Raw genomic sequence first — 21,657 nt, forward strand, 5'->3', positions numbered from 1 at the left:
CCTGTCGCGGCCGGCGACCTCCCCGCCAGGCCAGGCGGTCCCCGCGCACGACGCACCTGCGCAGGAGGCCCCCGGCCCGGGGCTGGCGTGGAGGCCGCAGGCGCCCGGCCTAGCTGGTGGGAGGAAGGGCCGGGAGTGGGCGCGATGGGCGAGAGCGGGTGCGGACGCCGATAACATCTCCGTCGCACCGGGCCTCGGGGAGGACTTCGAGCCGCGCAGAGCTCGAAGACTCGCACAGTATGACCGAAAGCCCCTCCCTGCCTTCTCTAAGCAGCTCAGCCTCTTTCTGTAGCCAGAAAGTTACAGTTCTCCCCATTCGAAGCAACCAAAGTCAGAAAAGTGTTGCAAATGGGACTCCCAGTGGCCAGGCTGAAGCTGCCACACTGGCTGGAATGGGCTACCTTGGAGGGGGACGTGGGAATTCATTCCAAGGGACAGGGGATTCTTTCAAAGAGCATCTCGTCTGCTTATAAAGGAGGCTGGCTCTGAAGCCGTCATCTGGAGTCTGTGGTGAAGGCCTCTTGTTAGGGAAACTGGATGGTTCGTGTTCAAAATCCATTTTGCGTGTGTGCAAGGACACAGGTGGTATTAAACAGATGAGAAAATCAGATGACTGTGAAATTTTCAATACTAAATAAGATGATTTTTAGTTTTTCCAGGGGCACTGTTGTTTGTGACCACAATGAAAAATGTAGACAGTGATGATCTGGTAACTGGCACACTTCCCAAGCTCAAGAGCTCAAAAGAATGGTTGGAGCCCAAGCCCGTTTGTTTTATGGAGGTATATAACAAATAGTGTGGGATTTGGAGATTTTTTTACTTGGATCGTTGCAGTGGGAAGTGGCTTGTGCTAAATATGTTGTTTTTTCTATTGTTTGTTTTTATTTCATTCTGTTTATTATTCCCTTCACTTTACTAACTTTGTATATTCACTTTGCTGTTTTTTTCTAACATCTTAAGGTGGAATCATAGGTCATTGATTATATACCTTTTTAAATGTAACATAGCTATAAGTTTCTCTTGAGGTACTAGCTGCATCACCCAAATTTTGATATGATGTATGTATTTATTTATTTATATTTGAGACAGGGTCTTTCTATATTTCCTCCTGGAATCAAGCCATCCTTCCACTCCCTAGTAGCTGGAACTATAGGCGCACGCCACCATGTCTGCCTAATTTTTGTGTTTTCTGTAGAGATGGAATCTCACCGTGTTGCCTCGACTGGTCTCCAACTCCTGAGCTCAAGCAATCCACCTACCGTGGTGTTCCAAAATGCTGGGATTATAGCTGTGAGCCCTTGCGCCCAGCCGGTTATATTGTTCTTAGATTGCAGTTTCTTTTTTCTGAACAGCTTTATTAAGATATGATTGATATACAGTAAACTGCATATATTTAAAGTGTATGTCTGGCACTGTGGCTCATGCCTGTAATCCCAGCACGCTGGGAGGCTGAGGTGGGAGGATCGCTTGAGCCCAGGAGTTCTATCTAGACCAGGCAGAGCAATATACTGAGATCCTGTCTCCACAAACGAACAAACAATAATAGCCAGGTGTGGTAGCATACACCTATAGTCCCAGCTGCTTGAGAGGCTGAGGCAGGAGGATCGCTTGACCCCAGGAGTTTGAGGCTGCAGTGAGCTATGATTGTGCCACTGCATCCCCGCCTGGGTGACAGAATAAGACCCTGTCTCAAATAAAGTATACAAACTTGGTAAGTTTTGACATGTATACACACAAAAACATCACCACAATCAAGATGGTGAACATATTCTGTACTCCCAAAGCTTCCTTAATATTCTGTTGTAATCCCTCCCTCCCTCACATCCCCCCACCACTGCTTTTCTTTCTTTCTCTCTTTCTCTTTCTTTCATTCTTTCTCTCTCTTTCCTTTTCTTTTTCTTTTCTTTCTTTCACTCTGTCACTCAGCCAGGAAAACACTGGCATGATCTCAGCTCAATGCAACCTCCACCTCCCAGGTTCAAGTGATCCTCCTACCTCAGCCTCCTGGGTAGCTAGGATTACAGGCCTGCGCCACCACACCTGGCTAATATTTTTGGATTTTTAGTAGAGACGGGGTTTCACCACGTTGGCCAGGCTGGTCTCAAACTCCTGACCTCAAGTGATCTGCCCGCCTCAGCCTCCCTAAGTGCTGAGATTATAGGTGTGAGCCACCGCGCCCAGCCTGCTTTGCTTTCTGTCACTCTAGTTTAGTTTACATTTTAAAAATTGTATACAAAAGGAATCTTACAGTGTATATTTCTTTTCCTTCTGTTTGGCTTCTCTCACTCATCATAATTATTTTGCCACTCACCCATGTTGTATGTATCAATACTTCATTCCTTTTTTGGTTGAATGCTATTCCCTTATATGGATATACCCCAATTCGTTCATCCTGTTTATGGACATTTGGGTTGTTTCCAGTTTGGGGCTATTACAAATAAAGCTGTTATGAACATTCATGTGTGTGTCTTTGTATGGACATATGCTTTCATTTCTCTTGGGTAGATATTTACTTGTGGAATGACTGGGTCATATGGTAAATGAATTTTAACTTTATGAAGCTGCCAAACTAATTTCCAAAGTCATTGAATTATATTACATTCCCACTAGTAGTTTGTGAGAGTTCCAGTTGTTTCATAATCTAGCCAACATTTGGAATAGTTTTATTTGTACTTATTTATTGTATGGCCTTTTTAACTCAAGACATTTTAAAAAGATGTATAGTGACATCTTATTGTGTTTTAATTTGCATTTGCTTAATGACTAATTATGAGCATCTTTTCAAGTCTTACTTGCCATTTATCTATCTTCTTTGGCAAAGTGTTTGTTCAAATCTTTTGCCCACTTTAAAATTGGCAATTTTAAGTTGGGTTGTTTGTATTCTTACTGTTGGACTCTTCCTATTGAGATATAATTTACATGCCATAAGATTCACTACTTTTTTTTTTTTGAGACAGTCTTGCTCTGTCGCCCAGACTGGAACGCAGTGGCGCGATCTCAGCTCACTGCAAACTCTGCCTCCTGGGTTCATGCCATTCTCCCGCCTCAGCCTCCCAAGTAGCTGAGACTACAGGCGCCTGCCACCACACCTGGCTAATTTTTGTTTTTGTATTTTTTTAAAGAAAAAGTAGAGAGGGGTTTCACCATGTTAGCCAGGATGGTCTCGATCTCCTGACTTCGTGATCTGCCCGCCTCGGCCTCCCAAAGTGCTGGGATTATAGGCATGAGCCACCGGGTGCCCGGCCAAGGTTCACTAAAGTGTACCATTCAGTGTTTGTTATTTTTTAAAAATTCAGAATTTTTATTTTCACTGTTTTTTAGTATATTCACAAATTCGTGCAACTGTCACCACTATCTAGTTCCAGAACATTTCATCACCCCCAAAAAGAAACCTCACATCTTTTAGCAGTCACTCCCCATTCCCCTCCCTCTCTGGCTGCTGGCAACTCTGATCTACTTCCTGTCTAAACAGATTTGTCTACTCTGGACATTTTATACTAATGGAATCATACAATATGTGGTCCTTAGTGACTGCTTTCACTTAGTATAATGTTTTCAAGGTTTGTCCATGTCATAGCATAAGGAGTACTTTATTCCTTTTGATGACCAAATAATATTCCATTGTCTCAGTATCACATTTTGTTTATCCCTTCGTCAGTGGATGGACATTTGAGTTGTTTCTGTTTTTTTGCTGTTATGAATAATGCTGCTGTGAACATTTGTGTGTAACTTTTTCGGTAACATGATTGCAGTTCTCTTGGGTATGTAACCTAGGAGTGGGTCATATGGTAACTCTATGTTTAACTTTTTGAGGAACTGCTGAACTGTTTCCCACAGCAGTGATACCGTTTTAAATTTTCATAGCAATATATGAAAGTTACAATTTCTCCACTGCTCAGAGTTCATAGAACTTCTTTTATCTGTGGGTTTATAGTTTCTGACAGATCTGGAAAATGTTCAGCCATTCTTTCTTTTTTTTTTTTTTTTCAACTGAGTCTCACTCTATCACCCGGGTTGGAGTGCAGTGGCGTGATCTCAGCTTACTGCAACCTCTGCCTCCCGGGTTCAAGCGATTCTTGTGCCTAAGCCTCCCGAGTAGCTGGGATTACAGATGGGCACCACCATGCCTGGCTAATTTTTGTATTTTTAGAAGAGACGAGGTTTCACCATGTTGGCCAGGCTGGTCTTAAACTCCTGACCACAAGTGATCCGCCTGCCTTGGCCTCCCAAAGTGATGGAATTACGGGCGTGAGCCACCGTGCCTGGCCTATTTCTTAAATTATTTTTTCTATTCCCTCCATCTTTTGGGAAATACAACTATATGTACAATAACCTGCTTGAAGTTGTCCTGTAGCTCACTGATATTCTGGTAATTTTCTTCAGTTTTTCCCCCATGCATTTCATTTTGGAAAGCTTCTGTTGCTATGCTTTTAAGTTCACTAACTTTCTGTAATGTCTAATCTGCTAATAAACCTACCTAGCATATTTTTATCTCAAGTATAATTTGCATCCCTAGAAGTTTTATCTGGATCCTTTTGTTACTGTTTTTTGTTTGTTTGTTGCTGTTGTTGTTGTTGTTGTTGAGACGGGATCTCGCTATGTAGCCCAGGCTGGTCTTGAACTCCTGGCCTCAAGTGATCCTCCTACCTTGGCCTCCCAAAGCACTGGGATTACAGGTGTGAGCCATCATGCCTGGCCCTTAGCTCTTTTTCAAACATTTTCTTCTGTCTCAACATGTCTAGTCTTCCTCTAGCTTCCTTAACTTATGAACTACAGGAATAATAACTTTTAATGTCCTTTTTTAATAATTATAGTGTCTTTGTCATTTTGGGGGCAGTTTTGCTTAATTTTCCTTATTATTATTGGTTAAATTTTCCTATTTCTTTGTATACCTGGTGATTATTGGTTAAATTTTCCTATTTCTTTGTATGCCTGGTGATTTTTGATTGAATGCAAGACTGTGAATTTTAACCATATTGAGTGCTAGATATTTTTTGATTTGCCATAAATACTCTTTTTTTTTTTTAAGTACAAGTGCACAGATTTCCCATAAATATTCTTCATTTTTCCCCTTGGATTCAGTTAAGTTACTTGGACACAGCAGGATTCTTTCAGGTCTTGCCTCCGAGTTTTGCTCGACAGGACCACAGCAGTATCCACTGTAGGGCCAATTTTGTTTCAGTACTGATAGAAAACTTCTCCAAATACTCTATGCACTTCAAACTATGGGATTTTTTTTTTCCTCTGGCTGATGCTAAAGGGAACGAACACTCCTGGGACTGTGTGACCTCTAGGGATTGATTCCCTAATTCTTGCAGGTGTTTCTTTGCCCATTGTTCCTTTGGATGTTTTTCTCACAGGCATATAGTGTTTACGATCAACTGAAGACTCAAGAGGACCTCTGCGGACTTGACCCTTTGCAGATCTCCAGAGCTCCATCTTTCTTGTATCTCTCCTCCCTCTAGTACTCTAACCTATGAACTCCAACTGCTCTGGTCTCTCCAGACTCCCATCCCCACTCCTCAATTCAGGCAGACAGCTGGGCTGTTTGTTTTCTATTTCTCAGGGGCCACTGTTCTTCTTTGCCTGATGTTCGATATTTTGGAAACTGTTGTTTCATCTGTTTTATCTTTTTTTTTTTTTTTTAGTTGTTTCAGGTGGGAGAGTAAGTCTGTTTCCTGCTACTCGGTCTTGTTCAAAAGTGAAAGTTCTCATCCAGACATTATTTTTTCAAACAGTTGTTTTCTGCTCCATTCTTTTACTCCTCACTTATGCAACTCTAATTATCCATTTGTTGAATCGTTTGATATTGTCTCATAGGTCACTATGACTGTGTTCATTATTTTCTAACCTTTCTTCTTTTTTTTCAGATTGGGTAATTTCTAATGGTCTGTCTTCAAGTTCACTGACTATTTTTATGTCATCTCTAATCTGTTGCTAACCCATTGAGGTTTGTTTATTTCTCAAATTTAAGAACTGTATTTTCCACTTGGTTTTTTATCATTTCTGTTCTCTGCTAAGATTTTCTATTCATTAATTATGAGCATATTTTTAAGCATAGCTATCATAACTGTCCTCAAATCCTCGTCTTCTTTTTTTTCAGATTTTCATGTCAATATAATTTTCTTTTTCTTTTTCTTATTTTACTTTAAGTTCTGGGATACAAGTGCAGGATGTGCAGGTTTGTTACATAGGTATACATGTGCCATGGTGGTTTGCTGCACCTATCAACCCATTATCTAGGTTTTAAGCCCTGCATGCATTAGCTATTTGTCCTAATGCTCTCTCTCCCCTCACCCCCAGCCCCCGACTGGCCCTGATGTGTGTTGTTCCCCTCCCTGGGTCCATGTGTTCTCATTGTTCAACTTCCACTTATGAGTGAGAACATGCAGTGTTTGGTTTTCTGGTTCTTGTGTTAGTTTGCTGAGTATGATGGCTTTCAGCTTCATCTATGTCCCTGCAAAGGACATAATCTCATTCCCTTTTATGGCTGCATAGTATTCCATGGTGTATATGTACATTTTCTTTATCCATTCTATCATTGGTGGGCATTTGGGTTGGTTACATATCTTTGCTATTGTAAAGAGTGCTGCAATAAACATACATGTGCAGATGTCTTTATAGTAGAATGATTTATATTCCTTTAGGTACGTACCCAGATATGGGATTGCTGGGTCAAATGCTATTTTTGGTTCTAATATCCTTGAGGAATCGCCACACTGTCTTCCACAATGGTTGAACTAATTTACATTCCCACTAACAGTGTAAAAGTGCTCCTATTTCTCCACAGCCTCACCAGCTTATATTGTTTCTTGACTTTAATAATTGCTATTCTGACTGGCGTGAGATGGTATCTCATTATGGTTTTCATTTGCATTTCTCTAATGATCAGTGATGTTGAGCTTTTTTTCGTGTGTTTGTTGGCCATGTAAATGTCTTCTTTTGAGAAGCATCTGTTCATATCCTTTGCCCACTTTTTGATTTTTTTTTCTTGTAAACTTGTTTGTTTTTTGTAGATTCTGGATATTAGACCTTTGTCAGATGGGTAGATTGCAAAAATTTTCTCCCATTCTGTAGGTTTCCTGTTCATTCCAATGATAGTTTCTTTTGCTGTATAGAAGCTCTTTAGTTTAATTAGATCTCATTTGTCAATTTTGGCTTTTGTTGCAATTGCTTTTGGCATTTTTGTCATGAAGTCTTTGCCCATGCCCTGAATGTTATTGTCTATGTTTTATACTGTTTAAAAAGCACTTGATGGGCTGGGCACGGTGGCTCAGGCCTGTAATCCCAGCACTTTGGGAGGCTGAGGCAGGCAGATCACTTGAGGCCAGGAGTTTGAGACCAGCCAGGCTAACATGGCAAAACCCCGTCTCTACTAAAAATACAAAAATTAGCCAGGCATGTGTTGCACACCTGTAATCCCAGCTACTTGGGAGGCTGAGGCACGAGAATCGCTTGAATCCTGGAAGTGGAGATTGCAGTGAGTCAAGATGGTGCTGCTGCACTCCAGCAGCCTAGGCGACAGAACAAGACCCTGTCTCAAAATAAAAAAAAAGCACTCCATGATATGATTTGGAGGAGACAAACTACATGCATAGAGAACTTTCCAGGGATATGTCTGTCATGCTAAATATAATGATTCCAGATAGCACTAATAGTTTTTAAAGATTTTCTTTTCAAAGTTTAATTCTGTCCTTTCAGGTCTTAGCTAAAGAAGATACTGAGGCAACTATTCAATCAATATTATACAGAGAAAATTACGTAATTAAGGTAAGAATTGGCTACAAAATGCATCTCAGTTAAAAATTGAATGTAGTTTTTCCTTTTTATGTGTAGCATATTCTATAAAAACTATTTAGAAAATATGGAAAAAAGAATTAAAAGAACACTCCCTTGCACCTGGAATTAACCTTAAGGGATCTCTGAGATTGCGTTAATGGACTTCCTCCCTTCCTATACTTTGTGGGAATTCCTTCGCAGAGAGGCACAGAAATTTCCCTCTACTCACTAGTTTCTTTGTCTTAGTGAGTTTCAGCAGTCACTACAAATGAGCTAATCCTTAAGAGCTGTTAGCAGAACACACTGACTGATTATTACTCAGATATACATAGAACAGGGTTTAACTGAGCCAAGATGGGCTTCATGTGACAAGAAGAACATCCATGTGAAGTATACTAAACACCGGGGACACTGGAGTGGGTAGCTTGTTTTTATTTTTAAGAAATTTCTTTAGAGTTGTTTAAAAAGGAAAGGAACTAACATTGGGAATGGCTGAAGTGTGCTATGGCCAGAGGTTAGGGAGGGACTGGACCTAGCAGACCTCTCAGGGTTCTTAATATTTTATTTTTTTCATTTTGAATTTCACGCTCTTGCTGGTAGTCACATGACTTTATTTGCTATATGAAAGGTGGATGAGAAGGTTTGGTGAGAATGAATTAGTTTGTAGCCTAATCAAGCATCTTCTTTGCAGGCTACTTGCCACTTGGATTAAGTTATGCTACACTTGGGGGGGGTGGCCGCTTGTATCCGACTTGGGGGGGGGGGGCGGGGTAGGGATGGACCAGTGAACCCGTCTCTAAAAAAAAAAAATAGCCGGGGTGGGGCGGGGCTGTAGTCCAGCTCGGGAGGCTGAGGCAGGGAATGGCATGACTGGGGCGAGATGCAGTGAGCGAGATTGCGCCACTGCACTCCAGCTGGCGACAGATCAGACTCTGTCTCAAAAAAAAAAAAAAAAAAAAAAAAAAAAAAAAAAAAAAAAAAAAGTTATGCTACACTTTGCCTCTTTACTCTTGCCTTTTTTTTTTTTCTGAAGGTCAGTTGTAGTGAAGAGTTTTTTTTTTGTTTGTCATAGAATGTTTTTCTTCCTCTTTTTCTGCCATCCCTTTTCTTCCTGGATAACTCTTTTTTTTTTTGAGACAGGGTCTCACTCTGTCACCCAGGCTGGAGTGCAGTGGCACAATTACAGCTGTCTGCGGCCTTGGCCTCCTGGGTTCAAGTGATTCTCCTGCCTCAGCCTCCCAATTAGTTGGGATTACAAGTGTGAGCCACGAAGCCTAGCTAAGTTTTAATTTTTTTTTGAAACGGAGTCTTCTTTGCCTAGGCTGGAGTGCAATGGCATGATCTCGGCTCACTGCAACCTCCACCTCCCGGGTTCAAGCAATTCTGCCTCAGCCTCCCAAGTAGCTGGGATTATAGGCACATGCCAGCATGCCCGGCTAACTTTTGTATTTTTAAGAGAGACATGGTTTCACCACATTGGCCGGGCTGGTCTCGCACTCCTTACTTCAAGTGATCTGCCCATTTCGGCCTCCCAAAGTGCTGGGATTACAGCCGTGGGATTGCCACCACGCCCGGCCAGGTTTTAATTTTTTTGTAGAGATGGAGTCCGACTATTTTCCCCAGGCCGGTCTCGAGTTCCTGGGCTCATGCGATCCTCCTGCCTTGGCCTCCTGAAATGCTAGGATTACTGGCGTGAGCCACCACACCTAGCCTAAATCCTCATTCTTAAAGGCCCAGCCCAAATGTCTCCCACTTTGGGAGTCTTGGCTTTGAAAAAAAATTAATCGTTTTTTTCAATGTATGCAATATAAAAGTAAATATACACAATATAAAATTTGCCACTTTAACCATTTTAAGTGTGCCATTCGGTGTCATTAATTACATTCATAATGTTGTGCAACCATCACCACTATTTCCAAAACTTTTTCCTTACTCCAAACTGAAAGTTTGTATTCAATAAACAGTGACTCCTCATTTCTCCCTACCCCAGGCACTCTAATCTACCTTCTGGCTCTATGAATTTTGGCTATTCTGGATAGTTCATATATGTGGAATCCTATACTATTTGTCCATTTGTGTCTGACGTATTTCACTTTGGCATACTGTTTTCAAAGTTCATCCATGTTGTAGCATGTATCAGAACTTCATTCCTTTTTATGGCTGAATAATATTCCATATTACACATATAAATAAACGTGGTTTGTATATACCACATTTTATCTGTTCATCTGTTGATGGATACTTGGATTGTTTCCACCTTTTGGCTATTGTAAATAATGCTGCAATGAATGTTGGTATACAAGTATTTATTTGAGTCCTGGATTTTCATTCATTTGGGTAGGAGTGGAATTGTTGGGTCTTATGGTAGGCCTGTTTAAATTGCTGAGGCCCACCAAACTGGGAATCTTTTAAGAACCTAGGAAATGGTTTTTCTCTCTTCTGTCTTCAGTTATTTTATTTATAGTATGCCATATATATATCCATCATATATAGATATACATCCTGCTATATTCCTCCTCCCACTGTTTGTGATTTTGTTTGTTTCTTAGGGATAGGTTTTCACTGTGTTGCCCAGGCTAGAATGCAGTGTCCCAATCACAGTGTACTGCAGCCTTGAAGTCCAGGGCTCAAGCGATTCTCTAGCTTCAGCCTCCCAGGTAGCTAGAAATATAGGCACGTGCCACCTTGCCTTGCTTTTGATTTGTTCTTTAGTCTTTCTCCCCAGGGAGAGCAGGCATGTTGCCCCAAATACCTGTGTTTTCCTTATTTGCAGCAGAGTGTATGTCACATAGTAAAAGTTAAAGCCAAAGAAATGATTGAATTAATGAATGTCTTTGTGGGTTATTCTTAGGAATAATTTAAACTTACAAAGTTTAAGTTTTGGAAAATTTTAGAACAAGAAAGCTTTAGGATAATATATTTGTCTTTTCTACCACTGTTTACTAGGAACTAGATAAGTATTTACAACATCATGCCTTCTTAAATGCGAGAAGAAAGGAGATGTTATATAAAAGATGGGTTGACTGTGTGGCAGATCCTCTTCAGAAGAAAATTATAGAAAAAGTTTGCTCACATAAGAAGATTAAAAAAAGGAGGCAAGAGGAATTAGATGGCTTTTTAAGACATGTAAATAAAAAGGTACTAAGAGATCATTTGATCCTTTTTTCAGTTGATTTAGACCTAATGTCATCTTTGTTCATTTATAATCATCCAGTCAGTCTGTCCCTGTCCCCCCTCATATGTATCATCTATACCCTGTTATATAATAGCATAAAGTATTCTTAAACCCAGGACATTTGGAAAGGAGAGAAAAGGAAGATTAAATTGTCTACATTATAACCATTTTTCTGTGTTTTCCCCATGTAGTTATTATTATTATTATTTGAGATGGAGTTTCGCTCTTGTCACCCAGACTGGAGTGCAATGGCACAATCTTGGCTCACTGCAAACCTCCACCTCACGGTTTCAAGCAATTCTCCTGCCTCAGCCTCCCAAGTAGCTGGAATTACAGGCATGTGCCACCACACTGGCTGATTTTGTATTTTTAGTAGAGACGGGGTTTCTCCATGTTGGTCAGGCTGGTCTCGAACTCCCAACTTCAGGGAATCTGCCTGCCTCGGCCTCCCAAAGTGCTGGGATTACAGGTGTGAGCCACTGCGCCCAGCCCTCCCCATGTAATTATTAATTTTAATTATCAAGTTAAAAAATTTGGGTGCGTGGCTCACACCTGTAATCCCAGCACTTTGGGAGGCCAAAGCAGGTGGATCACCTGAGGTTGGGAGTTCGAGACCAGCCTGGTGATACCCCGTCTCTCCTAAAAATACAAAATTAGCCAGGCATGGTGGTGGGCGCCTGTAATCCCAGCTACTTGGGAGGCTGAGGCAGGAAAATCGCTTGAACCTGCGAGGTGGAGATTGTAGTGAGCCGAGATCACACCACTGTACTCCAGCCTGGGTGATGGAGCAAGACTGTGTCTCAAAAAAAAAAAAAATTAAAATTACAAAATAAATAAATAAATAATTTGGACTCTGGTTTCAGGACATATTTTTCTTTTGTTCTGGAACTTGATTATTTGCAAAGCTCTAAAATATAGCTGTTCTTCTAGCATTTTTTAAAAATCTGAGATATTTGACTAGTAAGCATTTAAAAACAAATTCCCAAATCTTTTAGTGTTCCAGCATTCTTTATTAAAATCTTACAAATTTTAAGTAGATTCCTTCCTTCACTATACCTTATTGCTTGAATAAATTAAATTTAAAATGTAGCCTTCTCTTTCTTTTGCATTTGTCACTGATGCTGCTTTCAAGCATAAGAATGATACTATGTGTTTGACTCTCAAGTCCTGATATACTCAAAATTAACTGTGCACCTCTTGTTCTTGTATATGGTTTTATTTCCTTGCTATAGGGAAATGCATTTATCGAACATTATGATCCAAAAGAGTATGATCCCTTTTATATGAGCAAGAAGGACCCCAATTTTCTGAAGGTAGGGTAGATTTCTTTGTTTTAACTTTGGTATTATGTGTTTGGTTGTTTTGAGCAGCCCTAATACATGAGCAGTCCTTAAGCGATTCCCTAAAAGTGCAGTAACATTTTAAGCATAGTTTCCCGTCGCCCGATCTTAGAAAGGAACAAAAAGCCAAAGGCCAAAGTAAATTAAATCTCTGTAAAAGTGGAAAATACTGGATAATGATTAGGTAATAGGTAACGTTTAAAAATTCCACAGACTTTTAAATTTGTTACAAAAGTAACACATTTTCATGATAGATAAATGAGAAAATTGATTTTCAAATTAAGAAAATAAAAAAACCAAAATTCTATTACCCAGAATTAACTCATTATAATGTTAACTCATTAACATTTTTCTGTATATCTATCTAGATTTCTTTCTCTATGTGTGTAGATATTCACATTTTTATTTTATAAGAACGGAGTTACATTTGGTTTTATAATGGGCTTCCCCTCCCTCAATAGTTTATTATTTGCTTCTTTGTCAAAATATAAATATATAATTTTCTTCATTGCATGATATTCTGTTACTAATAGCAGAATTAACCTTGCACTGAAGGATTAACCAAGTCTTAGGGTTTTTTTCACATTTATTTCACCTTCGCTGCTACTGTGTGAGGTAAGTCACAGATGAGACAAGTGAGGTTCAGGTCACTTGTCAAAGTCACCCACCTGTAAATAGCAAAGCACAGACGTGGTGTTTTGTTTTGTTTCATTTTTTTCAGACAGAGTCTCAGTCTGTAACCCAGGCTGGAGTGCAGTGGCGTGATCTCTGCTCACTGCAACCTCTGCCTCCCGGGTTCAAGAGATTCTCCCACCTCAGCCTCCTGAGTAGCTGTGATTACAGGCGTGTGCCATCACGCTCGGCTAATTTTTGTATTTTTAGTAGAGATGGGTGCCAGACTGGTCTCAAACTCCTGACCTCAAGCGATTTGTCCTCCTTGGCCTCCCAAAGTGCTGGGATTACAGGCTTGAGCCACTGTGCCTGGCCTTATCTTGTATAAAATGTTGTTTTGAAATATGTACACATTGTGGAATGACTAAACCAATTAACATACATTGCCTCACAAACACCAGTCTTTTCTAAGTGAGAACACTTAAAATCTTTTCTCTCTGCAATTTTCAAGAATATGATACCTTGTTATTAATTATAGCCATCATATTGTACAATAGATCTCTAGAAAAATTTTATGGCAGCCTGGCACAGTGGCTCATGCCTGTAATCCCAGAACTTTGGGAGGCCAAGGTGGGTGGATCACCTGAGGTCAGGAGTTCAAGACCAGCCTGACCAACATGGTGAAATCCTGTCTCTACTAAAAATACAAAAATTAGCCAGGTGTGGTGGCATGCACCTGTAGTCCCAGCTACTCAGGAGGCTGAGGCAGGAGAATCACGTGAACCCGGGAGGTGAAGGCTTCAGTAAGCCAAGATTGAGTGCCACTGCACTCCAGCCTGGGCAACAGTGAGTGAGACTCTGTCTAAAAAAAAAAAAGAAAAATTTTATGGCTGAAAAAATATAATTGCATTGCATTCAAGTGAATTTAGTGACACAAATTATTTGTTAATAAGGTTTCTTGCACATATAAAATAGATACCTTTTTTTTTTTTTGACGGAGTCTCACTCTGTTGCCCAGGCTGCAGTGTAATGGTGCGATCTCGGCTCCTGCAACCTGCCCCTCCCGGGTTCAAGCGATTCTCCTGCCTCAGCCTCCTGGGTAACTGGGATTACAAGCGCACGCCACCAGGCCTGGCTAATTTTTGTTTTGTTTTGTTTTGTTTTGTTTTGTTTTGTTTTGAGACAGAGTCTTGCTCTGTCGCCCAGGTTGGAGTGCAGTGGCGTGATCTCGGCTCACTGCAACCTCCGCCTCCCAGGTTCATGCCATTCTCCTGCCTCAAGCCTCCTGAGTAGCTGGGACTACAGGCGCCCACCACCATGCCCAGCTAATTTTTTTGTATTTTTAGTAGAGACGGGGTTTCACCGTGTTAGCCAGGATGGTCTCGATCTCCTGACCTTGTGATCCGCCCGCCTCAGCCTCCCAAAGTACTGGGATTACAGGCTTGAGACACCACGCCTGGCCTAATTTTTGTATTTTTAGTAGAGACGGGGTTTCACCATGTTGGTCAGGCTGGTCTTGAACTCCTAACCTCGTGATCTGCCCGCCTCGGCCTCCCAAAGTGCTGGGATTACAGGTGTGAGCCGCCATGCCCAACCTAGATACCATTTTTTAAAATGGTATTTAGGGGATAATTTTTACTCTTTTTAGAGAGGTTTTATTAGAACTGGTATTGGCCCTCACGTGTCCAAATCAGTGAGAAGTCCAATATTAATTGTTTTTGGAGGTATCCAACCTTGAGTTGTACCGTCATGCTGTGGGCTTCTGTCATCCTACAAAATGGTCCCGCAGCCTCCCAGTTCTTGGTGGGGCACATCACTGATCCCAGGCCCAGGTTGTACTATGGTTGTTATTCCTTGTGGTCACATGCTGTGGCTCAGGTGCTGGCCCCATTTGTAGACCCAGCATTGGTAATCCGTGTCTTCAGATCCAGGTCCTTGCCCATGTCTGGCAGAGACTCCACCTGAGAGCGTCTCAGGTAGGCTCTGCAGGCTGGGCTCCTAGCGTCCTGCTCTGTACTCTTTATGGACCTGGCACCTCCCAGACCCTGCTCCTGAGCTGCTGCAGAGTCTGTAAGCTTGTCCTTATTCTCAATTCTGGGTTATCAAGTGGAGATATCCAACATTATCTCCTTTCCCCCTTTCAATTTCTCCAGTACAGAAAAGGTTCATCTTGCCTCATCTTTCAACAGTAGGGCTTGAGATGGCCCAGAGCACCTGGCTTCAGACCAACCCAAATGACCCTGTCTGTCTTCCTTTCCTGGGAGTGGGACAGATCTGACTTTAGGAACATAGAGGCTTGATTCCTTCTCTTCAGATGGATCTTCAGCATTTCTTTGCATGTGTTTTGTGCAGCTCTACTTAAAAATTATTACCTTTACTAAGTCTTCCTCCTTCAATACACATCTTTTAGATGTTCTTTGTGATGAAATGGGAGTATGCGTACAGCACTTCTGCTGCATACTGAAATATGGATGATTGCTTGAATTGTGAGCTGAACTGGCTGCTTTTTTTTATTTCTTCCATGAAACACCATTTTTACTTGAAAGAATGACTTACAAACTATGGTTAATAAGTCTTGGGTATTTGGCAGATATTTTCTGGAAAATGAATGAAGTCAGCTTGTCACTTTGAGAAAAACTACCGACAGTATTTGTTGCCAATAATAAAAGGTGAGCTTTCAAGCAAAATATTTGGAATTTTGGAAAACTCATATTCACCATCAGAAGTGTGACAGTATCCCAATACTCAAAAGACCTTACTCATGAAATTGGTACTGATATTAATGAATGTGATTCTTTGATATTCAGTAATGAAATGTACAAACATTTGGAAGATCTTGCATAACTCCATGAACCAATTTTCCCCCAAATGTTACAAAATTACGCATGGGAAAAAAATTCATTCGAAGTGCAAGATAGACTAATGGACTTAGTAGAAGAGTATGAAAAATTCATGGATATGGTTTCAGATTCCACATCATAACTAACCTTTAAGAAACTACCTCTTACTGAGTTTGGGTATAGTATCAAAAACAAATATCCACAATGCTCTAAAAAGGCTGTTAAAATACTCCTACCTTTTTCTTTTCTTTTTTTTTTTTTTTTTGTTTTTGAGACAGAGTCTCGCTCTGTCACCCAGGCTGGAGTGCAGTGGCTCGATCTCAGCTCACTGCAAGCTCCACCTCCCAGGTTCATGCCATTCTCCTGCCTCAGCCTCCCGAGTAGCTGGGACTACAGGCGCCCGCCACCAGGCCCGGCTAATTTTTTTCTTGTTTGTTTTTTCAGTAGAGATGGGGTTTCACCGTGTTAGCCAGGATGGTTTTGATCTCCTGACCTCGTAATCTGCCCGCCTTGGCCTCCCAAAGTGCTGGGATTACAGGCATGAACCACCATGCCCAGCCACTCCTACCTTTTTCGGCTACATATCTCTATATGGATTTTCTTCATATACAACAACTAAAACAACAAATCTCAACAGATTGCTTGCAGAAGCAAATATGAGAATCCACCCGTCTTCTATTAAGCAAGACATAAAGAAGTTTACAAAAATGTAAAACAATGTTACTCTTCTCATTTTTTGTTTCAGGAAATAGAGTTATTTTTCATAGAAAGATATGTTAAACATAATAGGTGTATTATTATTATTTTAAAATTAAGCAATTTAAAATTTTCTGTTTTAATTTCTAATATATTAAATATCAATAGATCTAAGCCATATACACAAAAGTTATTTGGATATAACAACAACAATGTTTTGAAATAAAATAGTTTCAGCTGGGTGTGGTGGCTCACACCTGTAATCCCAGCTACTCGGGAGGCTGAGGCAGGAGAATCGCTTGAACCCAGGAGGCGGAGGTTGCAGTAAGCTGAGATTGTGCCACTGCACTCTAGGCCGCAGTCTCCAAAAAAAAAAAAAAAAAGTTTCAGAACCACTGGGTTACAGTACCTCCATTTATGATGTACAAGTGCTTGTCAGTAGAGATAGGTGTCTCCGGACTTATAATTGTCGATAAAACTTTAGATTGTTCTTTGTTTCTATCTTCAATTTAAAATTTAAAATTTAAAATTTGGTCTGGGCACGGTGGCTCATGCCTGTAATCCTACCACTTTAGAGGCTGAGGTGGGAGGATGGCTTGAACTCAGCATTCAAGACCAGCCTGGGCAACATAGGGAGACTTGTCTCTACAAAAAAAATTAAAAACTAGCTGGACATGGCGCACATCTGTGGTCCCAGCCACTTGGGAGGTGGAGGTGGGAGGATGGCCTGAGCCTAGGAGGTTGAAGCTGCAGTGAGCCACTGCACTCCAGCCTGGATGAGACGACAGAGCGAGACCCTGTCGGAGAGCTTCAAGATGACTGGCTTGAGGCATCTGACATTCACCTCCTCCACAGAAGAACCAAAATAGCGAGTAGAAAATTGTACTTGGAACACGTCATCTAAGAGGAACACTGGAATTCCACAGAGAAGTGACAAGGAAACATCTAAGGTGAGGAAGGAGAGGGAGGTGAGGCAGCCTGCTCGGCCCTGAGACTAACACGGGGGCTGCCCGGAGATGGAGAGGGCTGAGGTGTGAGCAGCTGGCAGCAACCTTGCTGACCTCAGCACGGGGGCCACAGCTCACTTTCTTGTGCCCAGAGGACAGGTCCCACCTGCAGCATCACCTAGGCTGAAACATACACTCCCTAACTGCCTGCCTATGCCTGCTGCCACTGAAAGCAACCCCACCCTCCACAGCAGCAGGGCCACAGCACAGCCACCAGCACCCCCACCCGAGTACTCTGCAGGGGGCTGGGGGATCGCCCTGCCCCATCCACCACCATTGGTGAGAGCCCACAAGCTTGCTGCTACCACCACAGCTGGCACCCTCCGGCACGCGCCAACTGGGGGTCTGGAGACTGGCCCACCCAGCCTGTTGCAGCCACTGCCAACACCCGTGTGGACCACTCTGGAGACAAAGGGTTGTCTCGTCACTGCTACTGCCATTGCCCACGACATGACCACTGCCCAGGGGTTCAAGAACCTGCCCATCCACCTGGCCAACCACGGCCACTGCATGCACCCAAGCAAGCCACCTGGAGACCCAAGAACTGGCCCACCTGAACCCGTAACACCGGTGCCACTGTATACTGCTCTGAGGACCAAGGACAGGCACCCTTAGCCTGCCACTGCTTCCACTGAGGCTGGGGACTGGCCTTCCTAGTGTCCCCATCCGCCTCAAAGCCTCACCACAGCTTCCAACAACTGTACCCTAAGCCACTGAGGAAAACAGACACCACTGACGCTCTTTGCAGCTGAAGAAATACGGAGACTATACTGCTGCACGCACCCAGGATCAAAGCCAAAGTGTCCTACCCATCCAACACCATAGACACATCTCCAGGAAAAAGTCCTCCCCTAAGGAAGCAAATCCAAAAAACAGGAAGAAGCCTCCATTACTCCAGATGCACAGATGTCAATGTAAGGACACAAGAAATGTGAAAAAGCAAGTCTCTGACACCTCCAAAGGAACACAATAACTCTGCAGCAGCAGAGTCCAATGTCATTTAAAATTTGATCTGCTCTTCGTATATGAATAGGTCACATACAAATACCTGAAAATGATAGTACCTTTTTTTGTTCCTCTTTTTTTTTTGAGACGGAGTCTCACTCTGTCGCCCAGGCTGGAGTGCGTGCAGTGGCGCAATCTCGGCTCACTGCAAGCTCCACCTCCCGGGTTCATGCCATTCTCCTGCCTTGGCCTCCCAAGTAGCTGGGACTATAGGTGCCCACCACCACGCCTGGCTAAATTTTTTGTATTTTTAGTAAAGACGGGGTTTCACCGTGTTAGCCAGGATGGTCTCGATCTCCTGACTTTGTGATCCGCCCGCCTCGGCCTCCCAAAGTGCTGGGATTACAGGTGTGAGCCACCGCGCCCTGCGTTTTTGTTCCTTTTTATAGCGAGTTAATATTTTCTTAATATTTTATGAGTAGCACTCTTCATAACTTCTGTAAAAGCAAAATTATACTGGGCAGTCTGATCACCGTTTAATAGTCATGATGTGTATTGTAACTACCCCTGAAAAACTAGCCTGATGAGCATGAGAAAGATACATGGGTGACCTTTTAAGCTTGTGGTAGAATTTCACAGACTAGGCCTAAATGGTGAATGTTGCTGTTCATGAATCCTGTTTTCATATGTAGAACTGTCATTTTGATATTGATAATATTGGCCATTAACATAGATTCAGTGCTTCCATATCTTGGCTCACAAATGGTCTATATTTTGAATAACTTGGTTAAGTTTTGAGTAATGTTAGTTATGTTGTTGATTATCAATGTTAGGGATTAAGATGAATATATGGATATATTTTTTCTTTTGTGCATGGGAAAGGAATTTTTTAAATTTGGGAACATATGATAACAATAAAATAATTTTTGAAGATTGAACTCACACTTTGAAACAAGAGCTAACTTTGTCTCTTTGACTGGAGGGCCTTAAGAGAGGTATTGATATACCCCCATCTCTTTGTAATATATTAAATAAATATAATGGTAAGCCTGCTATTTGTAAATACCATATTATTTACCCTTCTGCATAAGAGCCATCCATATGTGGATGCTTAGAATAGACTGAAAATGTTTACTACTCGGACTTACAACTCAGTGCTTAAACAAGTGCCTCTCTTGTAGGTTACCATCCCACCATTTCGTGACCCTTTGAAAAAAGCACAATATGACAAGGATAATGAAAAAAGAACTCTTCTTCAGTGTGAGACTGGTACTTAGTTCCTAATTGTTATGTGATTTCATAGCCCAAGAGCAATGGCAGATGCATTTAAGGATGTTAATTTAGATTTTTATTCTTCCTACAGGCAAAATATATTCAATAAAGGAATTCAAAGAAGTTGAGAAAGCTCAGCTGCATTACAAATTCCCACAAATTTCTAATTCAAGGCACTTTATGACTCCAAACGAGTGGCTGAAACTGCCTACAAGATACATAGAAAGTGAATTTTGTAAAAGGAGAAGGTAATGGTTAATATACTAGAAATTATAGAACCTTTTGGACTTTGAAAATTCTTGAGACTGATATAAAATTTTTCATAGTTATGATTTTTTTTAATTATCGTTTTTCTTTTTTTTGAGACAGTCTCACTCTGAAAATTTCATTTTTCAGTGAAAAATCTATACTTCTTATCTTTGTTTTTCTGTATGTGATGTTTCTTTTTTCTTGGGTACTTTCAAGATTTTTCTCTTTCTCTTTCATTTTCGTTAGCTAGATTGTGATCTGTTTATATTTGTTTTTTTCTTTCTAAATGTTCTCTGAGGTTCTCGTATGTGTGGTTTTATGTCTTTTATTATTTTAGAGAAATTCTAGACCATTATCACTTCAAATATGTCTTATTTCCTATTCTCTCTGCTTTTTTTCTTCCTTCTGAGACTCCAATTATATGTATATTAGATCACTTGATGTCTCACAGTGCCATAGCTCTTACTCTGTTCTGTTTTTCCACTCTTTTTTTCCTTATTTGTTTTTAAGTTGGATGATTTCTGACTTGTTTTTAAGTTCACTGTCCTTCCTTAGCTGTGTCCTGTCTACTGAAGAGCTCATCAAAGGAACCCTTCATCTTTGATATCATGATTTTCAAATTTCTAGCATTACCATTTGCATTTTTAGATAGTTTTTATTCTGAAATTCTTCATCTGTTCATGCATGTTGTCCACCTTTTCCACTAGATTCTTTACCATATTAATTATTTAAAACTCCCTATCTGGTAGTTCCAACATTAGGGTCATTTATGAATCTAGTTCTCTTGATTGCTTTATCTCTTGCCAATGGCTTGTTTTGCCTTGCTTTTTTTGGCATGTCTTGTAAGTTTTTATTGAGTGCCAGATATTTGATGTAAAAGAATGGTGTATGTGGAGTATTTATGTCTAGAAATGGATATGCCTCTTCTGTCAAGCATTAGTGTGGAGGATTAGCCTTATCTAGTTGGAGTTGAGTTGGGTTTGGGTATCGTTATTGCTATTGTTACCTTTAGTGCATCACAGGCTGGAATACCTCCAGTGGTTAGGCTGCTTTTCCTTGTGCTTAGAGTGGGGGTGGGGTGCCAGAGGGATTTTCTCAAGTGTTTCTGCTCCTTCCTCAGTTTTCAGCTATCCATGCAAGCTGGCATCATAGAAGTAGAGGGGTGCTCTCTCCATGCTCTTCCCTCTCCCATGGGAGTATACTGCTGTTGCATGTTGCTTATTGCAAGGCTCCTAGTGGAGGCAGAGGAATATCCTGTGTTTTTCTCATGGAGCTTCAGTTTTAGACAAGCCCTATGTGCTTAGGCCTCAGGAGCAGGACTTTCCTGAGGTTCCTTTTTCTTATGCTTGTGGCAGCCAAACTTGACCTTGTATCTGTGGTTGTTCTTGGATGGCAGTTTCCTGTCTGTCTTCCAATGACAGCAGATTTCTGCTTACTATAGGAATAGGAGTCTTGATACCTTTTTTTTAATTTTTAAATTTAATTTTTGTAGGTACATAGTAGGTGTATATATATGAGGTACATGAGATGTTTTGATACAGGCATGCAATTCATAATAATCACATAATGTAAAATGAGGTATCCATTCCCTCAATGATTTATTCTTCATGTTACAAAGAATCCAGTTATACGTTTTGGTTATTTTAAAATGTACGTTAAAGTGTTATTGACTATAGTCCCCTTGTTATGCTATCATATACGAGATCTTATTCATTCTTTCTATTTTTTTTTGTCCCCATTAA

General features: G+C 41.1%; 1 protein-coding gene across 15 annotated transcripts in view; it reads left to right on the forward strand.

Annotated features, from left to right (window-relative positions):
• The window catches only part of FAM228B (family with sequence similarity 228 member B), an 88,554-nt gene that overhangs the window by 46,323 nt on the left and 20,574 nt on the right, over positions 1–21,657 (forward strand). For 7 of the 15 annotated variants that reach the window (XR_004027043.1, XM_030800243.1, XM_030800247.1 and 4 more), the window contains exons 1-6: positions 6–781; positions 7,702–7,770; positions 10,726–10,917; positions 12,187–12,267; positions 19,576–19,663; positions 19,758–19,914. Coding sequence is in view for 14 of the 15 variants with exons in the window: in XM_030800243.1 (XP_030656103.1) it covers positions 683–781; positions 7,702–7,770; positions 10,726–10,917; positions 12,187–12,267; positions 19,576–19,663; positions 19,758–19,914 (686 nt within the window). In the remaining variant the exon portion in view is untranslated. Of the gene's footprint in view, positions 1–5; positions 782–5,870; positions 5,951–6,163; positions 6,182–7,701; positions 7,771–10,725; positions 10,918–12,186; positions 12,268–19,575; positions 19,664–19,757; positions 19,915–21,657 lie in introns of those variants that run through there. The other 8 variants (XM_030800253.1, XM_030800241.1, XM_030800252.1 and 5 more) reach the window with 6 other exon arrangements.

The sequence above is a fragment of the Nomascus leucogenys genome, chromosome 19, assembly GCF_006542625.1.
Source record: "Nomascus leucogenys isolate Asia chromosome 19, Asia_NLE_v1, whole genome shotgun sequence".
In the NCBI taxonomy this organism is placed as follows: Eukaryota; Metazoa; Chordata; class Mammalia; order Primates; family Hylobatidae; genus Nomascus; species Nomascus leucogenys.